Source organism: Pteronotus mesoamericanus, unplaced genomic scaffold (genome assembly GCF_021234165.1).
Source record: "Pteronotus mesoamericanus isolate MK-2021 breed Mesoamerican mustached bat unplaced genomic scaffold, CSHL_Meso_final contig_22, whole genome shotgun sequence".
In the NCBI taxonomy this organism is placed as follows: Eukaryota; Metazoa; Chordata; class Mammalia; order Chiroptera; family Mormoopidae; genus Pteronotus; species Pteronotus mesoamericanus.
The window spans coordinates 3,325,484-3,347,526 of NW_026555090.1; the positions used below are offsets into that span (position 1 = coordinate 3,325,484).

Here is a 22,043-nt window from a genome sequence, read left to right on the forward strand (position 1 = left end):
ATGACCTACAAAAGTCTTTATGAAAACAATTACAATTATATATTGGGGGTCCTGATGGAGCTAAGCATGAAATTTGCATTCTAAATTATCTATCTTGCCATGAATAATGCGCACTGTTTTTGCCCAAATTTTTGAGGGAAAAATAAGGATGTGCATTATACATGGGTATAATGATTACACACCACAGACATAATAATCCCGTGTGTAATGCACACAAAAAATGTGGGTACACATTATGCACAGCAAAGATACAATAACCTATTTGCCTTTTAAAAACTAACACCCATAGAATGGTGTGGCCAGTTTGGAAACAGTTTGGTAGTTCCTCAAAAGCTAAACAAAGAAATCTTAGAGGCTCATGTTTACCACATGATCCAGCAATTCTATCCCAATGTAAATTACCAAAAGAAAGAAAAATATATGGCCACACAGAAATTTGTGCATGAATGTTTATAGCAGCATTATTCATAATAGTCCAAAAGTGAACACAACTCAAATATCTATCAATTGATAAGATGAATGGATAAACAAAATATATATCCAAAAAAAGAAATTTTAAAAAAACACCAGTTTTTTTCATAATAAAAATGCTGTAGACTTTTAAACTTAGAAGTGCCTACATTTTACTGACTTTCACCTCTTAATACTATCTTTAAATACCTTTAAAACAAATTAAAAATACCAAATGGATTCTTTTACTGCAATATATCTATATTTTATCATTTTAATTTTAAAGAAAAGCTAACCATCGTTTAATGGAAATGCCATAAAATCCATTGCTATTCACATGAACTAAGGGGGGTGGGCAATGCTGGTATGAGGCAGGGCGGAGGGCAGAGGGAGATAAAGGGGAGAAAACAATGGAAGAACTGTAATAGCATAATCAATAAAATATACTTAAATTTTTTTTTAAATCCATAGCTATTCAAAATAATGGTCCACAAGATCACCAAGAAATACATTAATTGATTTTATTTATTCCCAGCTAAGGAAGGTTGTCCTCTGAAACAAACTGATTTCACTTAAATTTAAAAATTTGCAACTATGTTCTGACTTCTGTTGCTTAAGGGGAAACTAATTGTCTCCATTTTAGTGAATCTTTTGAAATATATGAAACTACTTCAACTGTCCTGTATCTTTTTATCTAAATACCCAAATACTCTGACTAGTTATATGGGCTAATTTTTCCAGTAAAATCTAAAAAACATGATGGATGATTTTCACACAGAAATGACTGACTTTTATGAACATTTACTAACAAAAAAATTCTAGGAATACAAAACAGAATTAAGCACAAAATCACCCTCAATCTCACCACATACAAACAATGCTAAAATTACATGACTACTATTCCCAGGCATCACTTTATTTTTACACCTAGGGATGGATAAAACAACAAAAGAATCAATATAGTATTTTTTAAAAGTTCATTTGGTTTATTTTTATACAGATATGAGAGAAAAAATAAAATGTAATAAAGCTTAAAATGGAAGAAATTGCTGATATATACTGGATAAATGCCCCTTCACCACAAGAAAAGTAGTTCTTAAAAGAAATTCCTGTTGAAGAGTAAAGAAAAAAAAATTATAAAAACCATTAAAAAGGTGGAATTGCATTGAACTTCCGTTTTAGAAATACCAAATCACTCCAGCCATACTTTTCATATTCATACCTTTAAATATTCTCCCAATACTTATCATACCTTTGAGTAAGTAGTTATACTATTTCTACTTTGTCAAGGTTTACTACTGACACTCTGTTATGAAACCAGAATTCATCTGGATGTCTCATTCAGATGTTTTATTTAAATGGGTTTATGGCATCCATTCTTTGTTTAGCTAGATTCCATCACCTACTAGAAATTCTTTAGGAAGTTTCAGATACTCAGTGCTTTCATGTCTAAGAAAGTGTGCCTGTTGATTTTGTTCTTAAACATGTCTAGTATACTATTCTTAGATTCTTTTTCTGAGAACTTTGTACCCACTGCTGTACTATCTTCTGTCACTACAGAAGTTTGAGGTCAGGCTATTTTCTCCCCCTGTCAAGGATTTATTTTGCTTCCTGGACCCCTCATTATTTTACTTATCCTTGACCTTTAATAACTTAAGCGGGATCTGTCTCGATACTGATCATTCTGTGTAAATTTCTCCTGGAGACAGGTATGGTTATGTCCTATCAACCTACAGAGAGTACTTCCTTATCTTTACAAAGGAAAAAAGGGATTTTAAAATTATGAATATTATTTTCTTTCCTTTACTAAGCTCTCCACCTCAGAAATGCATGTCCATATGATACACTGGATGGTTTTAATTTGTCCTCCATATTTATCAACTAGTTTCTAACTGCTTTATCTTTGTTCTTTTCTTCTGCATTTACTCTCATTATCTCAAAACTTTCTTCCATGACAAAGATCTGACTTTTAGCCACACCTATTTTAATCCTTTTTTCTCATTTTATGTTAAATTTATATTGATGGGCTTGGGAGCAATGGAATGTTCAATTCTTCATTTTACCTAATTTAACTATTTTGTTTTTAATTCAACAAAATAGTTCATTAATAATTGTAAGTTCTTCTACAGTGCACAGCACTCATATGGTATGTTTTTTGTTTTTTATCTTCTCACACAGAGGTCTCTGCTTGGGCATATGATACTGCTTATTCATTTTCTTTCCCAGGACTATGTTTGCCCTGTTCGCGGCATCCCTGACCCTCCTGCTCAGATACCCCATGGGCAGCCCCATCCGGACTTTCTCTTTGGTGTGGAACAGTGTGCATGGGTTTTCCTTGCTCATCCCCAGTTTGCCTGGCATGTGTTTGTCTACAGGCGGAAGACTGGGTATGGCTTTCTAGATCGTTTTTTACAGCCTGAGGGAACAGGGAATGGGGCAAAGTAATGGAAACATTGGCTCAGGCTGCCACAGCCTTTGCTAAGAATCCTGGCCCACTCTATCAGCCAGACACGTAAACCAGTCCTGAGAGCTGTGGCTCATTAATGTGGAAAACAACACACCACGACAGCCCTTCCTGCAGGATGGCGTACGGAGATCCCCAAGCAAAGCATTCACTCCCACTATCATTCACCCTTACATTTTCTCAAATTAAAGACTATCCATGAGAAATCCTAGGGTTTCGCTGACCTCTTTCTTTCTTCAACACTGTATCTTTGAGTGCAAAAGCCAAGTGATCCAAGATTCTTCTAATTCCTTTCTTAAACTCCAATTTTCCAGGTTTATGGCAGTGGCTATATGCTTTTCCTTCTTTATAAAGGGTGCATTTTTAGCCCCCTTTTTAAAACAAACTATTTGTTTATATTTGCTAAATCCTGGGGGGAGAGGGATCTGAATTCTCTCTACTGCCTTCAGCAAGAAATATATTTGAAATATGACCAAATAATTTCAAACCTTTTATCACCTTAAAATCTAAACAGTAAACATTTTTAAAATAGAAAATCAGGTTCCTTATAAAAGTTCTAAAACCAGAACAGCAATTTAATAAAGTAGTTATTGTATTTCAAAATACTTTATATCAAGAGTGAGAATGGAGTCAAAAATAGCAGAGACAGTAAGGGCACAGGGGAAAATGAGTACCTAATACGTAAAAGATCAATATTATCTGGTCAAATATTTACTGTTCTTTGAGGACAGGCCATTATTATCCTTATTTTTATAGGTCAGAAAACTAAGGTTTGAAGACCCTAAATCAGTGATTTGCAATCCTGAATGCAAATGAGAATCACCTGGGAAACTTTAGACATAAACAAACGCCTAGGCTCAATACCAGAGACTGATTTAATTATACAGTTTACCTTTGAACAATGCAGGGATCAAGGTGACAACCTCGCACACAGTAGAAAATCCACTGTAACTCAAGTCGACCCTCCACATATGCAGAGTGCCAACAGCCAGTTGCCCCTTGAACAAATGGAATTTCAACTGTGTGGGTCAACTGAAAAAAATCTGTGTATAAGTGAACCTGCAGAGTTCAAACCCACATTGTTCAATGGTCACTGGTCTTTTGAGGGGGGCACTAAATTAAGAGCACCAGTTTATACTGGGTGGGGCAAAAGCAGGTTTGCAGTTGTGAGTATACAACACAGTTTATTCTTGCATTATTATTTATTAATTATTGTATTAGTCTCCACATGAACAACCGTGAGCCTACTTTTGCCCTGCCCTGTATAGTATGATCAATGCCACACTATTGACCAGGATTCAAAAGTAGGTCTACTGGACACCCCAATACATACCATTAACTCTGAACTCTGGGAACAAGTTTTAAGAATTTGTTAACCATTATTAACTACTCCAAAAGATAAATTAATACAAATGAGCTCAAAATACAAACTATCAATGACCATTCAAAGCTTGGTTAATAAAATTATAAAACTGAAAAATTAAAGACAATGATGCACTTGTGAGGTATACACACTTCATAAGTTCAGTCCTACAGAGAAACATAAAAGAAACCCCATTACCTGTCAGAACCTGGGTGAAATTCTGAAAGCAAGGAAGGTCGTCTGCGGAGCTGTTGCTGCTGCTGTTGTTGCAAGAGCTGTGACGCTTGACTGACTTCAAGATGAGAAGAACGATAATCAGGGACTGCAAATTCCTAGTAGTAAAATAATCATAAATTAATTATTAACCAAAAAGTGAAAAGCATCTTAATATCAAACCAAGTATAAATACATGAAGGCCGTCATGGGCTACTAGGTACGGAGAGAAACAGCAATGATGATTTCAACCTTTTACTTATCTAATTCTTTCCATTAAACCTAAAACAATCAACATTTTAACTATGTATCATTCAAAAGAATTCAAATTAAATGTGTTCAATTTTGATTCATTCTTCTAACAACATATTATAATAATTTCCAATTTATATTATTCATGTAGTAAGTTCTCAAACTCATGTGTTCAATATGAAATCCTAAAAAGCATGCCAATCCTAAATTCAAAATCAGCAGGCTGGAAGGATCACAGAATCCATCTAGTTAAATCCACGTACACTTACAAATGAAGAAACTGAAGACCAGGGAATCAACATACTAATTAAGAGTGAGAGTTTTTCCATCATTCCAGGGTAGACAGTTTTATGGGTTTTTTTTTACTTGCTTTTGTTGACTTTTTGTTGAAAATGCAAAGGCTCCTCTTTCCAAAGAAATGTAATACTAATAATCATAAATACGGAATCACCAAATAACCCAGGAATCCCACTCTGAGGTATATATACACATGGCAATGAAAAGAATATGTAGCCCTGACAGGCGTGGTTCAGGTGGTTGGTCACTGTCCTGCAATGTGAAAGGTCACAGGTTCAAGTCCTGGTCAGGGCATATGCCTGGACTGCAGGTTTGGTCTCTGGTCGGGGCAAGTATGAGAGGCAGTCAATCAATGTTTCTCTCTCACATCAATTATTCTCTCCCTCTTTCTCCCCCACTTCCCCTCTCTCTAAAAATAAATAAATAAAATCTTTAAAAAAAGAGTATGTCTCTACACAAAAATTTGCACACAAATTTTCAAAGCAGCATTAATTCACAATAGGGGAAAGAACTCTGAGGATCATTGACTCATGAATGGACAAACAAAATGTGGTATACAGGTAACCCCCTACTTTTCAAAAATTTGACTTGCATGCTCCCTTTGGCAGCACATACACTAAAACTGGAATAATACAGATGAGATTAGCATGGCCCCTGCACAAGGATGACATGCAAATTCATGAAGCGTTCTATTGCTTACATGGGGAAAAAAAGCTCAAGTTAGGCTACTTCACCTTTACAAAAGAGCTACATTAGTAACTGTTTTCACTAACCAAAAGAAATCCAAAAAGGACTTTCACTTTTACAAAAAAGGGCAAAAAATGAAAATAGCATTCAGTGTTGGTTTTGCAGTGAGACGTTGTAGAAGCAGCTGCATGCCAAGCAGCAAGATTGGTTCCTCCAAACTCCTTCCCTGGGAACTACCTTCAGCACCTCAGCATCAAGCCACCACAGCTTTCAACTGTGTCTGTGAACGTCTGTGCTTTATCTCGATTTATTTTGTGCATCTGTTAGCAAGATGTGTTCTAAGGTATCAGAAACGTCTAAAAACTCCTAAGACTGTTATGCTTGGCATAAAACGGGATATAAGCATTTTGTACTATTTACACAAAGAGAAGAATCTTGAAAGCTGCCAAAGTTGCTACTGGCTTTGCTAGTACTAAAGTGGTCTCTTTCATGTCAGCATCCAGGAATGGATAAAATGGAAAGCCTACTGCTTGAGTGGATTGATGGGTATACAAAGCATGGTGCTCTGTTCCCCTGTTCTTTAATTCTTTCTTTTAATCCTTGCCCAAGGGTGCATTGACTGATTTGAGAGAGAGAGAGGGACAGAGACAGAGAGACATGTCAGAAACACTGACAGGTTACCTCCTACATGCACCCCAATTAGGGACAAATCTGCAACCTAGGTATATGCCCTCACAGGGAATCAAACTCACAGCCCCTCAATACATGGGATGATACTCCCAGTCACACCAGCCAGGGCTAATTTTTTTTAATTGATTTTACACAGAGGAAGCGGGGAGGGAGGGAGAGGGGGAGGGAGAAGGGAGAAAAAGGAGAGCAGGGCGGGGTAGGAGGGCAGGAGAGACAGAGAGAGAAACACTTTTTTGCTTGTTTGTTTTTACAACGGGCTAAAGATACTTTATTCAACAAATGGTGTTGGAAAAATTGGACAGATAAATGGAGAAAAATGAAACTAGACCAATTTCTTATACCACACACAAAAGTAAATTCAAAATGGATTGAAGACTTAAATGTTAGACTCCACAAAAATCCTAGAATAAAACACAGACATTCTACATTGATCCATCTTTACCCTCAGACTAGGTAAGTTCCCTCTTAAAAAAAACTTTAATAACACATGTTAGATCTTCAATATCTATAATTTCCATTTGACTATACAATCATGTTTGCTTAACAATGGGGATACATTCTGAGAAATGTACCCTTAGGTGATTTTGTTGTGGTGCAAACATCGTAAGAGTGAACCTACACAAACCTAAGGGTTACAGCCTACTATACACCTAGTCTACGTGTGATAGCCTATTGCTCTTAGGCTATAAGCCCGTACAGCATGTTATTACTGTACCAAATACTGTAAACAGTGGTAACACAATGGTAAGCATTTGTGCACCTAAAATATATAAAATAGAAAATACACAGCAAAATATGGTAAAAATATAAATGCTACATATATATATTTCCTTACCATAAATGGAGCTTGAGAGACTGGAAGTTGCTCTGGGCAAGTCAGTGAGTGCGTGATGAGTGAATGTGAAGGCCTCAGACATTACTGTATGCGACTGCAGTCTTTATAAACACTACACTTAGGCTACCCTAAATTTATATAAAAAAGACTTTTAAATAATAAACTAACCTTAACTGTAACATTTTTACTTTATAAACTTTTTAATTTCTTAAAAACTTTTTGCTATTGTTTATGCTATTATAGTAGTCCCATTTTTTTCCTTTATTCCCCTCTTTTGTGCACTGCCCCTTCCCCAGCATTCCTCCCCTTCTTAGTTCCTTTCCATGGGTCGTACATATAAGTCCTTTGGCTTCTCCGTTTCATATACTATTCTTAACCTCCCCCTGTCTATTTTGTACCCACCATTTATGCTTCTCATTCCCTGTACTTTTTCCCCATTCTTCCCCCACCCCTCCATTTCTGTGATTCTGTTCCTGTTCTAGTTGTTTGCTTTGTTTCTGTTTTTGTTTTTTTTTTAGGTTCAATTGTTGATAGTTGTGTGTTTGTTGTCATTTTACTATCCATAGTTTTTGATCTTCTTCTTTTTCTTAAATAAGTCCCTTTAACATTTCATATAATGAGGGCTTGGTGATGATGAACTCCTTTAACTTGACCTTCTCTGGGAAGCACTTTATCTGTCCTTCCACTCTAAATAATAGCTTTGCTGGATAGAATAACCTTGGATGTAGGTCCTTGCCTTTCATAACTCTGAATACCTCTTTCCAGCCCCCTCTTGCCTGCAAGGTTTCTTTTAAGATATCAGCTGATAGTCTTAAGGGAACTCCTTTGTAGGGAACTGTCTCCTTTTCTCTTGCTGCTTTTATGATTCTCTCTTTATCTTTAATTTTTGAAAATATACTTATGATGTGCCTTGGTGTGTGCTTCCTTGGGTTCAACTTCTTTGGGACTCTCTGAGCTTCCTGGATCTCCTGGAAGTCTATTTCCTTCTCCAGATTGGGGAAATTCTTCTTCATTATTTTTTCAAATAGGTTTTCAATTTCTTGCTCTTCCTTTTCTCCTTCTGGCACCCCTGTGATTAGGATGCTGGAACATTTAAAGTTCCTAAGCCTCTCTTAAGCCTCTCCTCATTTTTGTGAATTCTTGTTTCTTCATTCCGTTCTGGTTGAATGTTGCAAATCATTGATTTGAGTCCCGGTTTCCTTCCCTTTAATGTTGGTTCCCTGTATATTTTTCTTTATTTCACTTTGCATAGCCTTCACTTTTTCCCCTGCTTTGCAACCATACTCAACCATTTCTGTGAGCATCCTGGCTGCCAGTGTTTTGAACCATGCATCTGATGGACTGGCTATCTGTTCATCATTTAGTTCTATTTTTGGATCGTTGATCTGTTCTTTCATTTGGGCCATATTTCTTTGTCTCAGCCCGCCTATTACATTGGAAGTGGCAGAGCCTTAGGTGTTCACCAGGGTGGGGCAACCCAGGTGTCTGCGTTGTGATGCTGTGGAAGGGAGGAGTCCGAGAGGGAACAATGCTGCTTGCTCAGCTTTCTACAGGCTTTCAGTCACCTCCCCTGCTGCCCACAAGCAAATTGGGCCCTTCTGGTGCCAATTCCCAGGTAGGTGGGTTTGTGTACATTCTAGGATCCTGTGGTTTCCTCCAATGAACTCTCCTGTGAGGCTGGGAGTTTCTCCTGCTGTCGCAACCCCCTGCAGATTTTACAGCCAGAGGTTTTGAGGCTTTCTTTTCCCGCACTGGAACCCTGGGTTGTCACAGTCTGTCTCACTCGCCAGCTGTTCCTCCAGATTTATCCACATGCAAATGGGGGGCCACCCAGTTCTCCAGCCGCCGCCTTGCCCCATGTCCTCTCTGCCCCCGCTGCCCGTGTCTGCCCCTCCTATGGGTCTGGGTGAATGTTTCTTCTTTAACTCCTTGGTTGTCGGACTTTAGAGTTCGATATTCCGGCAGTTCTGGTTATTTTTTGTTTTCTAATCTCCTGTGGTCCTTCTTTTGGTTGTGCAAGGAGGCAAAGTGTATTTACATACGCCTCCATCTTGTCCAGAAGTCCTGATTTACTGACTCTTGTATGTGCCCTGACCAGGGATCAAGCCACTACCTTTGCATAGCATATCAGAAGGATGTTCCAACCAACTGAGCTACCAGCCAGGTTGTTATCTTATACTTGAGAAAGCAATCTTTTTAATAGGTTAAACTACACTGTACATTTCTACTTTATACAGGCTATGTATTTATCATATCACTCCTGCCTTTACTATATGTTAGTGCTATTCTAGGTTTTATGTATGTATTTTAGAGATCTGGGAATGCTCAAAAAAGTTATCCATGTAAATTAATGGTAACTGTTTCTTTGCTTCTGCCATTTCAGCTTACAAAAGATTTCACAGGCACAATCTACTACTGCATGGCAAGCATGGCAAGGGAACCTGCATCTATACAATGGAATATTTTCAGCCATAAAAAGGAATGAACTACTAATATGTGTTACAACATAAATGAACCTAGAAAACAAAATGCTAAGTTTAAAAAAAAAAAAAAACACATCAAAGGCCACATACTATATGATTCCATCTACATGAAATGTCTACAAAGGCTAACAAACGGAGATAGAAAGTAGATTTAGTGGTTGACAGGAGATAGAGGGAAGTGGGGAATTGGAATTAACCACTATTAGGTATGGGGTATTTTATTCTGGGTGATAGAAAAGTTCTAGAATCAGATAATAGTTGGCTGACATTATGAATATACTAAAAACTACTATATTATACACTTCAAAACAATGAATTTTATGTTATATAAATTACATGTCAACAAAAATGGTTTGTAAATCACAAACAGATAAAATTGAACTGTCCAGAATGAAATATAAGGTAGATTCATGATCCAGCGCCCTTCACTATATGCAGATACAACATAGTTCATACATAGTAAGCAAAAATAAGATACATCATTGAAAACACAGCCAAGAAAAATAAGACACTGAAGAAAAGATGACACTATCCAGAAATACATTCTCTTAGTACACAGCTAAAAAACTGGACAAACTGTAGAACCTATTTTCAGACATTGGGCAATGAGCTGCATAGGACTTGATCTGAGAAAAATGACACAAATGGATGAGTCCTACCATACCCCAAACTTTATGCCTGAATGCAATTTCCAAACTGCATCCCTGGAAAGGGAACCCAGAAAGTGCCCTAAGCCAGACGAACAGATTTTCTGAAGACTTCCAGAGAGAAGGAAGTTACATAGAGAATGACTTTCTGAAATATGAATTCGAGTTCCCTTAAATCTTTAGCTGAGTTCCAATTTGTAAATGTATAAGAAAAGCCTAACCCAGTCTTTTAAAAGCTCATTCTGAGAAGGAACAATTAGGAGGACCTATAAAACAAGCAATTCCCAGAGCTCAGGCAGAGCCAGAACTCATTCAAATCTCCTCTAGCCAGAAGGAAGAAACCTCACTGAATACACCAGACATTCAGTAAATACCACCCCCCAAAAAAGTTTGGTAGTGGAGGATAAACTGGAGCCACAATAAAGACTACTCTTAAGTCACTGCTTCCATCAGTAGCAGGAGAGGAGCAGAGGCCCCAGCGAGCACTGAGCAGCCCCATGGCTGCCACCGGTTCTAGTTGTCACGGCCCAGGAGGAGTCACAGCTGCTGCAGCTGGCACCACTCACCCTCATCACTGCACCCATGACCCAGCAGCTGCCCACCGCTGCCCCTACCCTCAGCGCTGCCAAACACCAATCCCAGCGCCACCGTGCGGCAGCGCACAAAGAGGCTGGGCAGCCTCACAATGACAGCGTCTGCAGGCAGGGACAAGGTCATCACAACTAAGGTTTTGGGAACAGTGAAATGGTCGTAAGGAAGAATTAAATGAGGAACCACTGGGATGGCCAAACACTTCGTTTAGTTTTTTCCATAAAATGGTTCTAATGGCGCTTAGCTGCCTTCAACTTCATTTGAAACAGTTTTGTTATATTGTATTGTGACAGCTGTGACATCAGGGTGCCTTTTTTAAAAACTTATCAAAATTGGTGAATTTCTGTGCAACCATTTTAATGCTGAAGACAGAAGACGATATGCCACATTTTCAGCATATTATGCTTTATCATTTCAAGAAAAGTAAAAACACAAAAGAAATGCAAAAAAAGATTTTGCGGTTTATGGAGAAGGTGCTATGACTGATAGAACGTGTCAAAAGTGGTTTGCAAAATTTCTTGGTATATTGATGTTTTGGCCAAATAATTCTTTGCTGTGGGTCTGTCTTATGCCTTGGAAGATGTTTAGCAGCACACCGTCCTCTACCCCTAGAAGCCAATGGCAGGAGAGAGACAACATACTCAAAATATCCAGATCAATAAAGTTATTGGTGAAAATGAAAAATGTGTGTTTTTATTTTATGGAAAAAGCATAAGGAACTTTTTGGCCAACCCAATACCTTCGCAGCATAGGCAATGAAAAGACTGTGCAGTTTGATGCTGGAAAAAAAGGTGCAGAGGCAGTAAATGTTTTAGGTCCCGGTGGACTTAAAAGTGCAAGACAGTAAACATGGAGCACACTGTACCCGTTACAGACACTATCCACATCATACGGGTCTGCCAGACAAGTATCAGCAAAATTTTCACAACAGTGGGAGTGGGAAAAGAATGAGGGATCGAATAGTGCTCCTGAAGGCCAGCCAGGCCCAAAAGTGCCGGGCCGACCGCAGGTTCCCACCTTACTACATGCAGAGACCCCATGGGCAACAACCACAGTATTCCAACATTCCAACCCTCTCGGTACAAGTGGTGGAGAGCTGACAATGCGGGTGCCGGAGGACAAGGCAGACCAGTGAGACAGACTGTGTATGTATCGGGGCTATAGACCACAATTGGGCAGGGGCCTTCCTCGCCAAAGACAGCCTAGGAAGGACAGCAATAAAGATAAGGAAAATCAAGGAGATGAGCCACCTAAATGCTGGTACCACAGCAGCTTCAATTACCAATGCAGACGCTCAGTAAACCCTAACCCACAGACTGCAGAGACAAAAGCAGCTCATCCACCGGCTGAGAATTCGGCTGCTCTGAGCTAAGCACAGCAGAGTTGAGTAAATGCCAGCTTACCATTGACTCTCTACCATCACGTACTTCCGTCGCCCAACAAGAAAAAATGAATATGAAATTTCAGCAGTAAGAAATAAACAAAAGATTGGAGCTGAAGTCCTTAAGTGCTTGCTTTTTGCCCGCTGACCAGACAACTAGAAGTAGCTGCATCATCTAGGCAGTATGGGATTTTTTATTATTTCTACCTAAAGACGCCTCTTTAACAATGACAAACGTGTTTTGCAAAAAATCCTGGTTTTTCTCAATATGCCTTTAATAGTTATTAAATTGTTTCATATCTGGTCAGGTTGAGATTTTTAAGACTCTCATTTTTAACTTGTAATAAAAGTTCACAATCTGATTTTTTTCAAAAAACAGTCAACAACCTGCAAGCACCTGTTAATAAAGATCTTAAATACTTGGTGGGGACGGGGCGGTGCGAGGGGAAGCCTACTCTAGACTTGCCCTAAGAGAGTTTAAAAAATAAATCTCGCAAGTAATTTAACTGCCTACCAGAAGGAGTCCAACTTCCTTTAAATAAACACAACAAAAGCCAGCACTAAAAAGTGTAAAATTCAGTGTCCATATTCCAATCAAAAATAAGTAATTCAGTGTCTGCAATAAAAATTTCACTGGATAAAATTCACATTAAGTTGGACACTGCTGAAGAAAAGGTCACTGAAAAAAATAAAATAAAATAAAATGAACAGGGGTCCAGGGATCTGTAGAAAAATATAAAATATGAGTGGTATCTCAAAAAGACATATGGAGGAAAATAGAAAAATATATCTGAAGAAATAATAGCCAAAAATTGCCCAAACTTTATAAAAATTATAAATCCACAGAAGCAGGAAGCACAGTGAATGCCAAAGACAGTAACATACATATTTTTAAAAATCACCAAAAAGGCACATCATAAATTGCTACAGACCACCAACAACGAAAAAAATCTTACAAGTAACAGGAAGGGGGGAAAAGATGTTTACATATAAATAAAGATAAGAATGATCGAAGATTTCTAGTCAGAAACCATACAAACTAGAATACAACAAATGACATCTTTTATTTAAAGTGCTAAAAGAAAATTGCCCTGGCCAGTGTGGCTTAGTTGGTTGGAGCATCTTCCAACTGACCAAAAGGTCACAGGGCTTGATTCTGGGTCAGGGTACCTACCCAAGTTGCAGGTTCGATTCCCGGCTAGGGCACATATAAGAAGGCAACCAATCAACGTTTATATTTCCATTTCTCCCTCTCCCTCCATTGCATGCACACCCCGACCCTCCCCCACCAAAGCAATGAAAAAAATGTTTTCAGGTGAGGACTAAAAAAAGTAAGTGTTGAAAAAAAATAATCATCAACCAAGATTTCTGTACCCGGTGAAAATATTTCTAAAAAATGAAGTTGAAATAAACTTTTTTCAGATAATTATAGCTGAGAAAGTTCATTAACAAAAAACATGAACTAAGTGAAAGACATTCTTCAAGCAAAAAGAAAATGATACCAAAAGGAAACCCAAACATATACATACAAGGCAGTAAAAGGTGTCCAAAATGGAATATATGTGGTAATTACTAAAGTAAGAAAATAATATGGAGCAGAAATCATTATATAGAAAAAAGTAGTGAAAATTAATAAAACCAAAGCTAGTCCTTCAAAGAAAATAATTAAATTGGTAAACAACTTCTAGCTAGGCTAATAAAGAGAGGGGGGAAAAACACTTAACATGAAGAATGACATCACGACAGATCTCAAAGACACTGAATAAGAGAAACAGTATGATAACTTATGTAAATAAATTTAACATCTTGAACAACAAAATCTACTCAAACTGACTCAAGAAAAAATAAAGACTCTGAATTATAACTATTAAAGAAATTGAGTTCATAAGATAAATACTTCCCACAAAGAAAATTCTGAGCCCCAATGGCTTCACTGACAAATTCTATCAAACATCTAAGGAAGAAAAAAGTACCACTTCTACACAAACTCTGTAAGAAAATACAGGGGCAGTGAATACTTCCCAGATTAATAACATTCTTAATGGTGAAAGACTGAATGTTTTCCTCTTAAGATCAGAAACAAGACAAGAATGCCCACTATCACTCCTTCTGTTCAACACTGTACTAGACATTCTAGCCAATGTAGCAAGGATGAACAAGAAAAGGCATCCAGTTTGGAAAGGTAGACACAAAACTGTCCTTATTCTCAGATGACAGGATTATCTACATAGAAATCTTGTGGAATCTATAAAAAGCAACTAGAAGTAACGAATAAGATTGAAGGATATAAAATCAATATATATTATAGCAACGAACAACTGAAATTCAAAAGGCAGTAACACAGTAACATCAAAGATATGATTCAGAAATAAATGTGACAAAAGATATATATCTGTATACTGAAAACTATAAAACATTACTGAGAAAAATTAAGAGATATACCATGTTTATGAACCAGAAGATTCAAAGTTGTTAAAACATCAATTCTCTGAAATTTATCTCTAGATTCAATACAGCCCCAATCAAAATATCAGCAAGCATTTTGTAGAAATTGACAAGCTGATTCTAAAACACATATAGAAATGCTGAAGATACAGACTATTCAAAACAACAATTCCGGAAGGAACCATACATTTAATTTCAATTCCCAAAGCTATAATAGACAAGACAGTGTGAGGTGCTTTATTAAAAGATTAAATGAGTACACAGAAAATATATCAACAAGACAGTGGAGAGAACAGAAACAGGCTTGCACATAATATGGTCAACTGCTTTTCAATAAATGAACCAAAGCAAATCATTGGCAAAAGAATAATCTTTTGAACAAATGGTTTCTAGAACAACTGAATATCATAACATAAACAAAGTTTTAATTCAAAATAGCTCATAAACTTAAATGTACAATGCAACATTATAAAAATTAGGAGAAAGTCTTAATGATTTTGAGTTTGGCAAAAACTTCTTATTATGGCACAAAAAACAAGAACTGTAAGACAAAATTAATAAACTAGACTTGATAAAAATTAAAAACATAACTCTCCAAAGGATACTTTTAAGAAAACACGGCAATACTTCTTTACATAATCTAAATACAACAAATGCATAGATACATTTTGTCTAAATAATTTTATTTGAAATAACCAAAAACTGGAATAGGTAACTAGATAAACAAATTGTGGTATAACCATATCCTGCCAGGTTGTTAACTACTGCCCCAGCCAGGTAGCTCAGTTGGCTAGAGCACCATCTCAATAAACAATTTATTTGCAGATTTGATCTCAGCTCAGGGTATATAAGAGTCAACCAGTGAATGCATGAACAAGTGAAACAAAAAAACGATGTTTCTCTCCTCCCCTCCCCCCATCTGGCCTTCTCCCACTCTCTCTATCCCTCTCTCACCTCCTCTAAAAAAAAAAAAATTAAGTAAAAAAATTTTTTTAAAAAGATGTTTTAACTACTAAGATGTGCCAAAACATAAATAAATCTCAAAAATACCAAAAATATATATATAATGGGAGGCAAAAGAAGCCCTAGATAAGAGTTCACCTGAAATTCAAGATAAATATATGATAAGACAGCAGATCAGTGGTTTCCTGGGAGCTAAGGATTTTGGGAAGCAGGGGAGGAGGTCTGATCTGGATAAGGAAAAAGAGAACTTTCAAGGGTGGCAGAAATGTTCTGTATTTTCACTTTGGTGATGGTTTTATGGGCTGTCAAAATGCATACATACATTTAAATTTTATTATATATAAGCTAAACCTCAAAGTTGATTTAAAAAAATAAAGAAGCAACAAAAATCCAGGAAATTAGTAATCAGATGAATAGCACTGCGGGAGGGAGGACATGCTCCCTCCCGCAGTGCTATCAAAATTCAGCACCCAATCATGATAAAAATTCTCAATCTGGAAAACAATTCTTCAACCGAAAAGGGGCATCTACAAAAACATGCCAGTAATATTATACTTAATGGTAGACGACTGAATGTTTCCCCAAACAGTAACAGAGTTAAGAATGTCCATTCAATTCTCACTCTGTAAGCATGATCACACTTCAAAGGAGTCCTCAGTAGAGTCCAGCAGTACTCAACTATATATATTTTGCTGGTAAATTTGCTTTCTTTTTCTCTGAATGACCATTTTATCCCTGCCATCCCATTTTTTTTTACAAATCTCTTAAATCCCTGCACCTGGCCCACACTGAGATAATAATTTCATCTCATATTTTATTTCTCACAATGTAAATCAAGCATACAAACTCTTTCATCTTCCCACCATCAAATCTCTCAAGGAGAGAGAGAGGCCTTATTCTGGTCATCACTCAAAAGAGGCCAAGCCATCTATCAGGGGCCAGCTTAATAGCCAAAACTTGGAACATAAACATAGGACTTAACCTAGAAACTCTAAGTAACTGATAATCTTCTATCAACAAATCCTATAATCAAATACAACAAATCCTACAACAAAATTCTAAAAGGTCACTGTTATATATCTGTCATAAAGCCATAGCAAGAAGACAAAGATAATCCCCAACCTTTAGTTCTCCATCTTTGAGAACGGTTCTTGCCATTAAAAAGATATATGAACAATTACATTTGGTGTTTAACCAACAAATATATTAAGTGGAAAAAATAAAGAAAAACACAAAATACATGTGCAATTTGCATAGAATTTGTTCCTTACCTGCTGGTGCCGGGTGCTGGGAAAGGTATACTGAACAGAATGGGAAGGATAACGACTCTGTTCTGTGCTGAATGCTCCTTGGTTGGGAGGATAACCTGAACTTGACATTATCAGTAAAGAAGTCCTCACCAGGCTGTGAGATCAAGTCCGACAAACAATCATGTTTCTAGGAAACCACCTAAACAAAATGGGAAAAAATAGAACTGATAAGAACTAGAGCACCAGGTGTACTTCTAATAAATTATAACTATAGCTACATAAATAAAATGACAATTACCAGTAAAAGGTTTCTCTCATGCGTTTACTTAATAGAAGTTACTGACATTTAAAAAACATTAACAGGTCTTTCCCTTTACACTTAAAAAAGGTTCTTTAATATATCACAAATATCAGAGGCTATATAAAGTTGTTAAAACATGGGACCTGGCACCTAACTACTCAGTAAATGTCTACCTTTCTTTAAGAGTCTGAGAAACAAATGTTATATATTACAAAACCAAAAACCTATGATTGTAAATTCTGCATTTGTGAAAAAATCAACTACTGAAAGGATTCAAGAGCAATTATAGCCCTGGCTGATGTGGCTCAGTGGACTGAGTGCCAGACTGTAAACCAAAGGGTCACTGGTTCGATTCCCAGTCAGGGCACATGCCTGGGTTGCAGGCCAGGTCCCCAGCTGGGGTGAACTGAGAGGCAACCACACACTGATGTTTCTCTCCCTCTTTCTCCCTCCTTTCCCCCTCTCTAAAAATAAATAAAATTTTTTTTAAAAAAAGAGTATTTATAAAATAGGCGTTGGTGCAGAAGAAATACTATATCGTTGTTAAGTAATTCTGCCCCAAAATAATAGCCTAAGAAGGCACTGATGGAAAAGCTTCCAAGGAAGAACAAAGTAACACTATCACTTTGAGGAAGACAGCAGTCAATATTTGTGAAAATTAGGATTTTGGAAAAACTCTGATACCCTGAACTTGACAGTTTCTCTACATTTACAGACTTTCCAAGCAAGACTGGTGGTGATGTTGAGTGTGAGCTTTTAGTATATAATAAAACATTCCAACATCTGAAATATCTGCATGACTTAGTGAATCAGTATTTTCCAAGTGACTAACACAGAATGTTACAAAATTATGTATGAGTACTTATCTAAAGTACAAGATACTTTACCACAAATAAAGTACATGACAAACTAATAAATGTTTACTGTGATAGAATACGAAAGATTCATTGATATGGTTTCAGATTCTACACAGCAACTTTTAAAAAATTACTTATCTGATTTAGGTGTGTTATCAAAGAATAACCACAAATTTTCTTGAAAAGCTATTAAAACACTCCTCCCTTTTCCAAAAACATGTGTGACGTGAGCTTTTCTTCATAAACTTCAATCAAAACAACATATTTCAAGACTGAATGCAGAAGCAGGTTTGAGAATCAAGCTATCTTCTTTTAAGCTAGATATTGAGGAGGTGTGCAACAATGTAAAATACTGCCACTCTTCTCAACAATTTTTTTTAAATTCTGGAAAATAGTTGGTTTATATTATTTCTAAATGAATATCTTTAAAATTTCCCCCATTTTAATATCTAATGATAAATATCAACACATATAACCCACATAAACAAAAGCTCTTCAGAGTTCTAAATTTTTAACTGTAAATGAGTCTTGAGACCAAAATGTGTGATGACCACTGGCCGAGAGAATTAGGTCAATCTTTAGATTGACTGGCATTAGGGACCCACACAGGCCGGTCACACCCAAGTCTATGTGCACACACTCCTAGAGAACCTGCCCTAATTAAGATGTTTTGACACCATGTTTGTATCAAGTGAACTACTATACTGGACCAAGGATGTACCAATCAGATCCCTCTTTAAGAATATGGAATCGAGAACATAGGCTACATGGAACTGAGTTGCAAAGTGGCCACAACAAGAGTCAAGATAAGCCAAACCATGTGCCACAGAAGTTACAGAGGGAGCAGAGAATGCCAGTCAGTCTAGCCAGACTAGAGAAGACACGCAAAGAAAACTGGGGCCAAGACAACTTGGAGGCCCCTGAGACACTGCAACTGTTGTCTGGGCTCCTGACTCTTTGCTCCAGGGTCAGTCCCCACAAGAAGCCACTGTACTTTTTTCCTAGTCCTTGGATATGTGTTCAACTGCCTACACAGTCTTACAGCAAGTCCTCCTTTACTAAATAAAGTGGAGTGGGTTTTTATTTCCTAGCACTGTAAGATCTCAAGTCCCAAATAACTATATAAACCTTGCAAACAGCCCAAGTGTCATTTCCATCAACTGATCAATGAATGAATCAGTAAGATCAGGTATACCCACACAAGGGAGTATTATTCTGACATACAAAATAAAGTACTGATACCTGATATAATTTGGATGAATCCTGAAAATATAATGCTGTTAAAAAAAAAAAGCTGATCAGAAAACCACTCATTTTGTATGCTTTTCATATGAAAGTCCAGCAGAGTCAAATCTATAGTGGCAGAAGGTAGATCAGTGGCTGCTTAGGCACGGTGGGATGGGGAGGAAAGAATGAACAGCAAATAACAGCTAAAGGGTTGGGAGTTTCTTCTGGTTTTTTTCGCTGGTGAAATATACAACATAAAATTTACCATTTTAGCCATTTTTTTAAAATGCAGATTTGATTTATTTTCTTTAAAATGTCAAAATCCATTATAAAAAATTAAAAAATTAAACTCCATTCTACGGTCTCAGCAATTAAAACATGACACCAGCACAGAAATAATCAAGTAGATCAGTGAAATGAAATACGCATTCTGGAAACAAACATATATTCTTCCCATTTTTTGTGTCTTTTTCTTCCCATTATTTGTGAGACTCTTCTTTTTTGTGATATATGTGATACATGATTAAATTGATATTTCAAATCAATGGGGAAAATAAGGCTTATTCAACAAATAAGGTGCATGGACCACTATAACTTGAAATAAAACAGAGAGCCCTATTTCACACATTATACAAAAAATATTCAGGTGAGTTAAAAATCAGTATGTAAAAACTATGGAATTTTAGGAGAAAATACAAAATAATATCTTTCTTATCCTGAAGTAAAATGTTCAAACCCAGAAGCTATAAAGTAAAATACTGACATTATGACTATATTAAACATTTAAGACTATACAGTAATATACATACAAAAATAGTTAAAGGACAAGTAATAGAATAGGAAAGTATGTGCAATACATCTAAGAAAAAGATTAGCAGTTTTTCTTTTTAGGGAAAAAAATTTCTACAAACATTTAATGAAAAAATGGATAAAGAATACCAAAAAGTCATTTAAAGCTTTTTTAAAATAATAAAAATAGGCAAGAAATATATAAAAACAGATTTAGTTTCAACAATAAAGAAACAATTAAAATAACACATCGTTGTCACAATCAGATTAGTAAGTATTAAAAATATTGGTAATATCAAGTATTGGTGACTGTCAAAGGAACTGGGTATTCATAGACTCTTTTTCTTCATCTTCCTAGAACAGTCCCTTTAGCATAGCTTGCAGTGCTGGTTTGGTGGAGGTGTATTCTTTTAGCCTTCTTTCGTCTGGGAAACTCCTTATTTCACCTTCCATTTTAACTGAGAGCCTTGCTGGGTAGAGCAGTCTTGGTTGCAGGCCTTTGCTTTTCATGACTTGGAACATTTCTTGCCATTCCCTTCTGGCTTGTAGTGTTTCTGTTGAGACGTCAGCTGCTAGCTGTACCAGGGCTCCCTTGTATGTTACTACCTCTTTCTCCCTTGTTCCTTTTAGGATTCTCTGTTTGATATTTGCCATTTGAATTAGGATGTGTCTTGGAGAGGGCCTCACTGGGTTCCTCTTGAATGGGACCATCTGTGCTTCCTGGTATTGTGTGACTTCTGCTCTCCTCCAATTAGGGAAGTTTTCCATCATCATTTTTTCAAACAGGTTCTCTATCCCTTGCTCCTCTTCTTCTCCTTCTGGTATCCCTATTATATGGATATTATTACATTTCAGGTTGTCCTGCATTTCCCTGAATGCCTTTTTATTCTTTTTTCATTTTCCTGCTCTTTCTGGGACTTTTTTTCTATCTTGTCCTCCAGCTCGCTGATTCAATCCTCTGCTTTGGATTCCTTCTACTGTGTTCTTCAATTCAGAAATGGTATTCTTCATTTCCTCTTGTCTTATGGATAGTTTCTATATGTTTTTTCATGCTGATATTTTGCAGTACATTCCTTGTAATTTCCCCGCAGTTTTTGGTAATTCTCTCTGAGTTCACTGAGCTCATTGGGCTTCCTTAGAACCATTGTTTAGAACTCAATATCTGATTGTTTACTTGCCTCTATTTCATTTAGTTGTCTTTCTGGGGATTCCTCCTTTCCCTTCAAGTGGGGGTGTTTCTTTTTCTTCCCATTATTTGTGAGACTCTTCTTTTTTGTTTCTGCTTCTTAAATGTTTTGATTTCCTGATTTTGTGACGTGTCATTTTAGCTATTTTTAAGTGTGCATTTCTGTAGCATTGTGTGCATTCATATTGTTGAGGAACTATCACCACCATCTATTCCAGAACTTTTCCATCTTCTCCAATGGAAACTCTAAAAACTAACTCTCTGTTCCCCTTCCCACTGGCAACCACCATTCTGCTCCCTGCCTCTATAAATCTGGCTATTCCTCATAGAAGTGGAATCATACAGTATGTGTCTTTTTGTGACTGGTTTATTTCACTGAGCATGCCTTCAAGGTTTACCCATATAACAGCATTATATCAAAATTACCATGCTTTTTAAGGTTAAATAATATTCCTCTGTATTTGGGTTCCTTTTTGAGGTGGTGAAACTTTTAAAATTGACTATAATAATACTTTTACATATCTCTGAATATATTAAAAACCACTGTATTGTATACTTTAAATGGATGAATTGTATGGTACATAAATTATATCTCAATAAAACTGTTTTTTAAGAATTACCACGCTAAAACTATACAAAACAACCACAAGATTTAGAAATTATTGTGCTGCA

The 22,043-nt window shown here is 36.7% G+C and overlaps 1 protein-coding gene and 1 non-coding gene across 16 annotated transcripts in view; one reads left to right on the forward strand and one right to left on the reverse strand.

Moving 5' to 3' along the window:
- Positions 1–22,043, reverse strand: part of NCOR1 (nuclear receptor corepressor 1) — a 172,933-nt gene that overhangs the window by 127,552 nt on the left and 23,338 nt on the right. For 14 of the 15 annotated variants that reach the window (XM_054571176.1, XM_054571186.1, XM_054571180.1 and 11 more), the window contains exons 2-3: positions 17,033–17,210; positions 4,476–4,609 (exon numbers count right to left, since the gene is read on the reverse strand). In XM_054571176.1, the coding sequence (XP_054427151.1) occupies positions 4,476–4,609; positions 17,033–17,140 (242 nt within the window). In that variant the 5' untranslated portion in view covers positions 17,141–17,210. Of the gene's footprint in view, positions 1–4,475; positions 4,610–17,032; positions 17,211–22,043 lie in introns of those variants that run through there. The other variant, XM_054571189.1, reaches the window with a different exon arrangement.
- LOC129068820 (U6 spliceosomal RNA) lies at positions 5,632–5,738 on the forward strand. Its single transcript, XR_008528954.1, has one exon. It is a non-coding gene; the product is annotated as a U6 spliceosomal RNA (small nuclear RNA).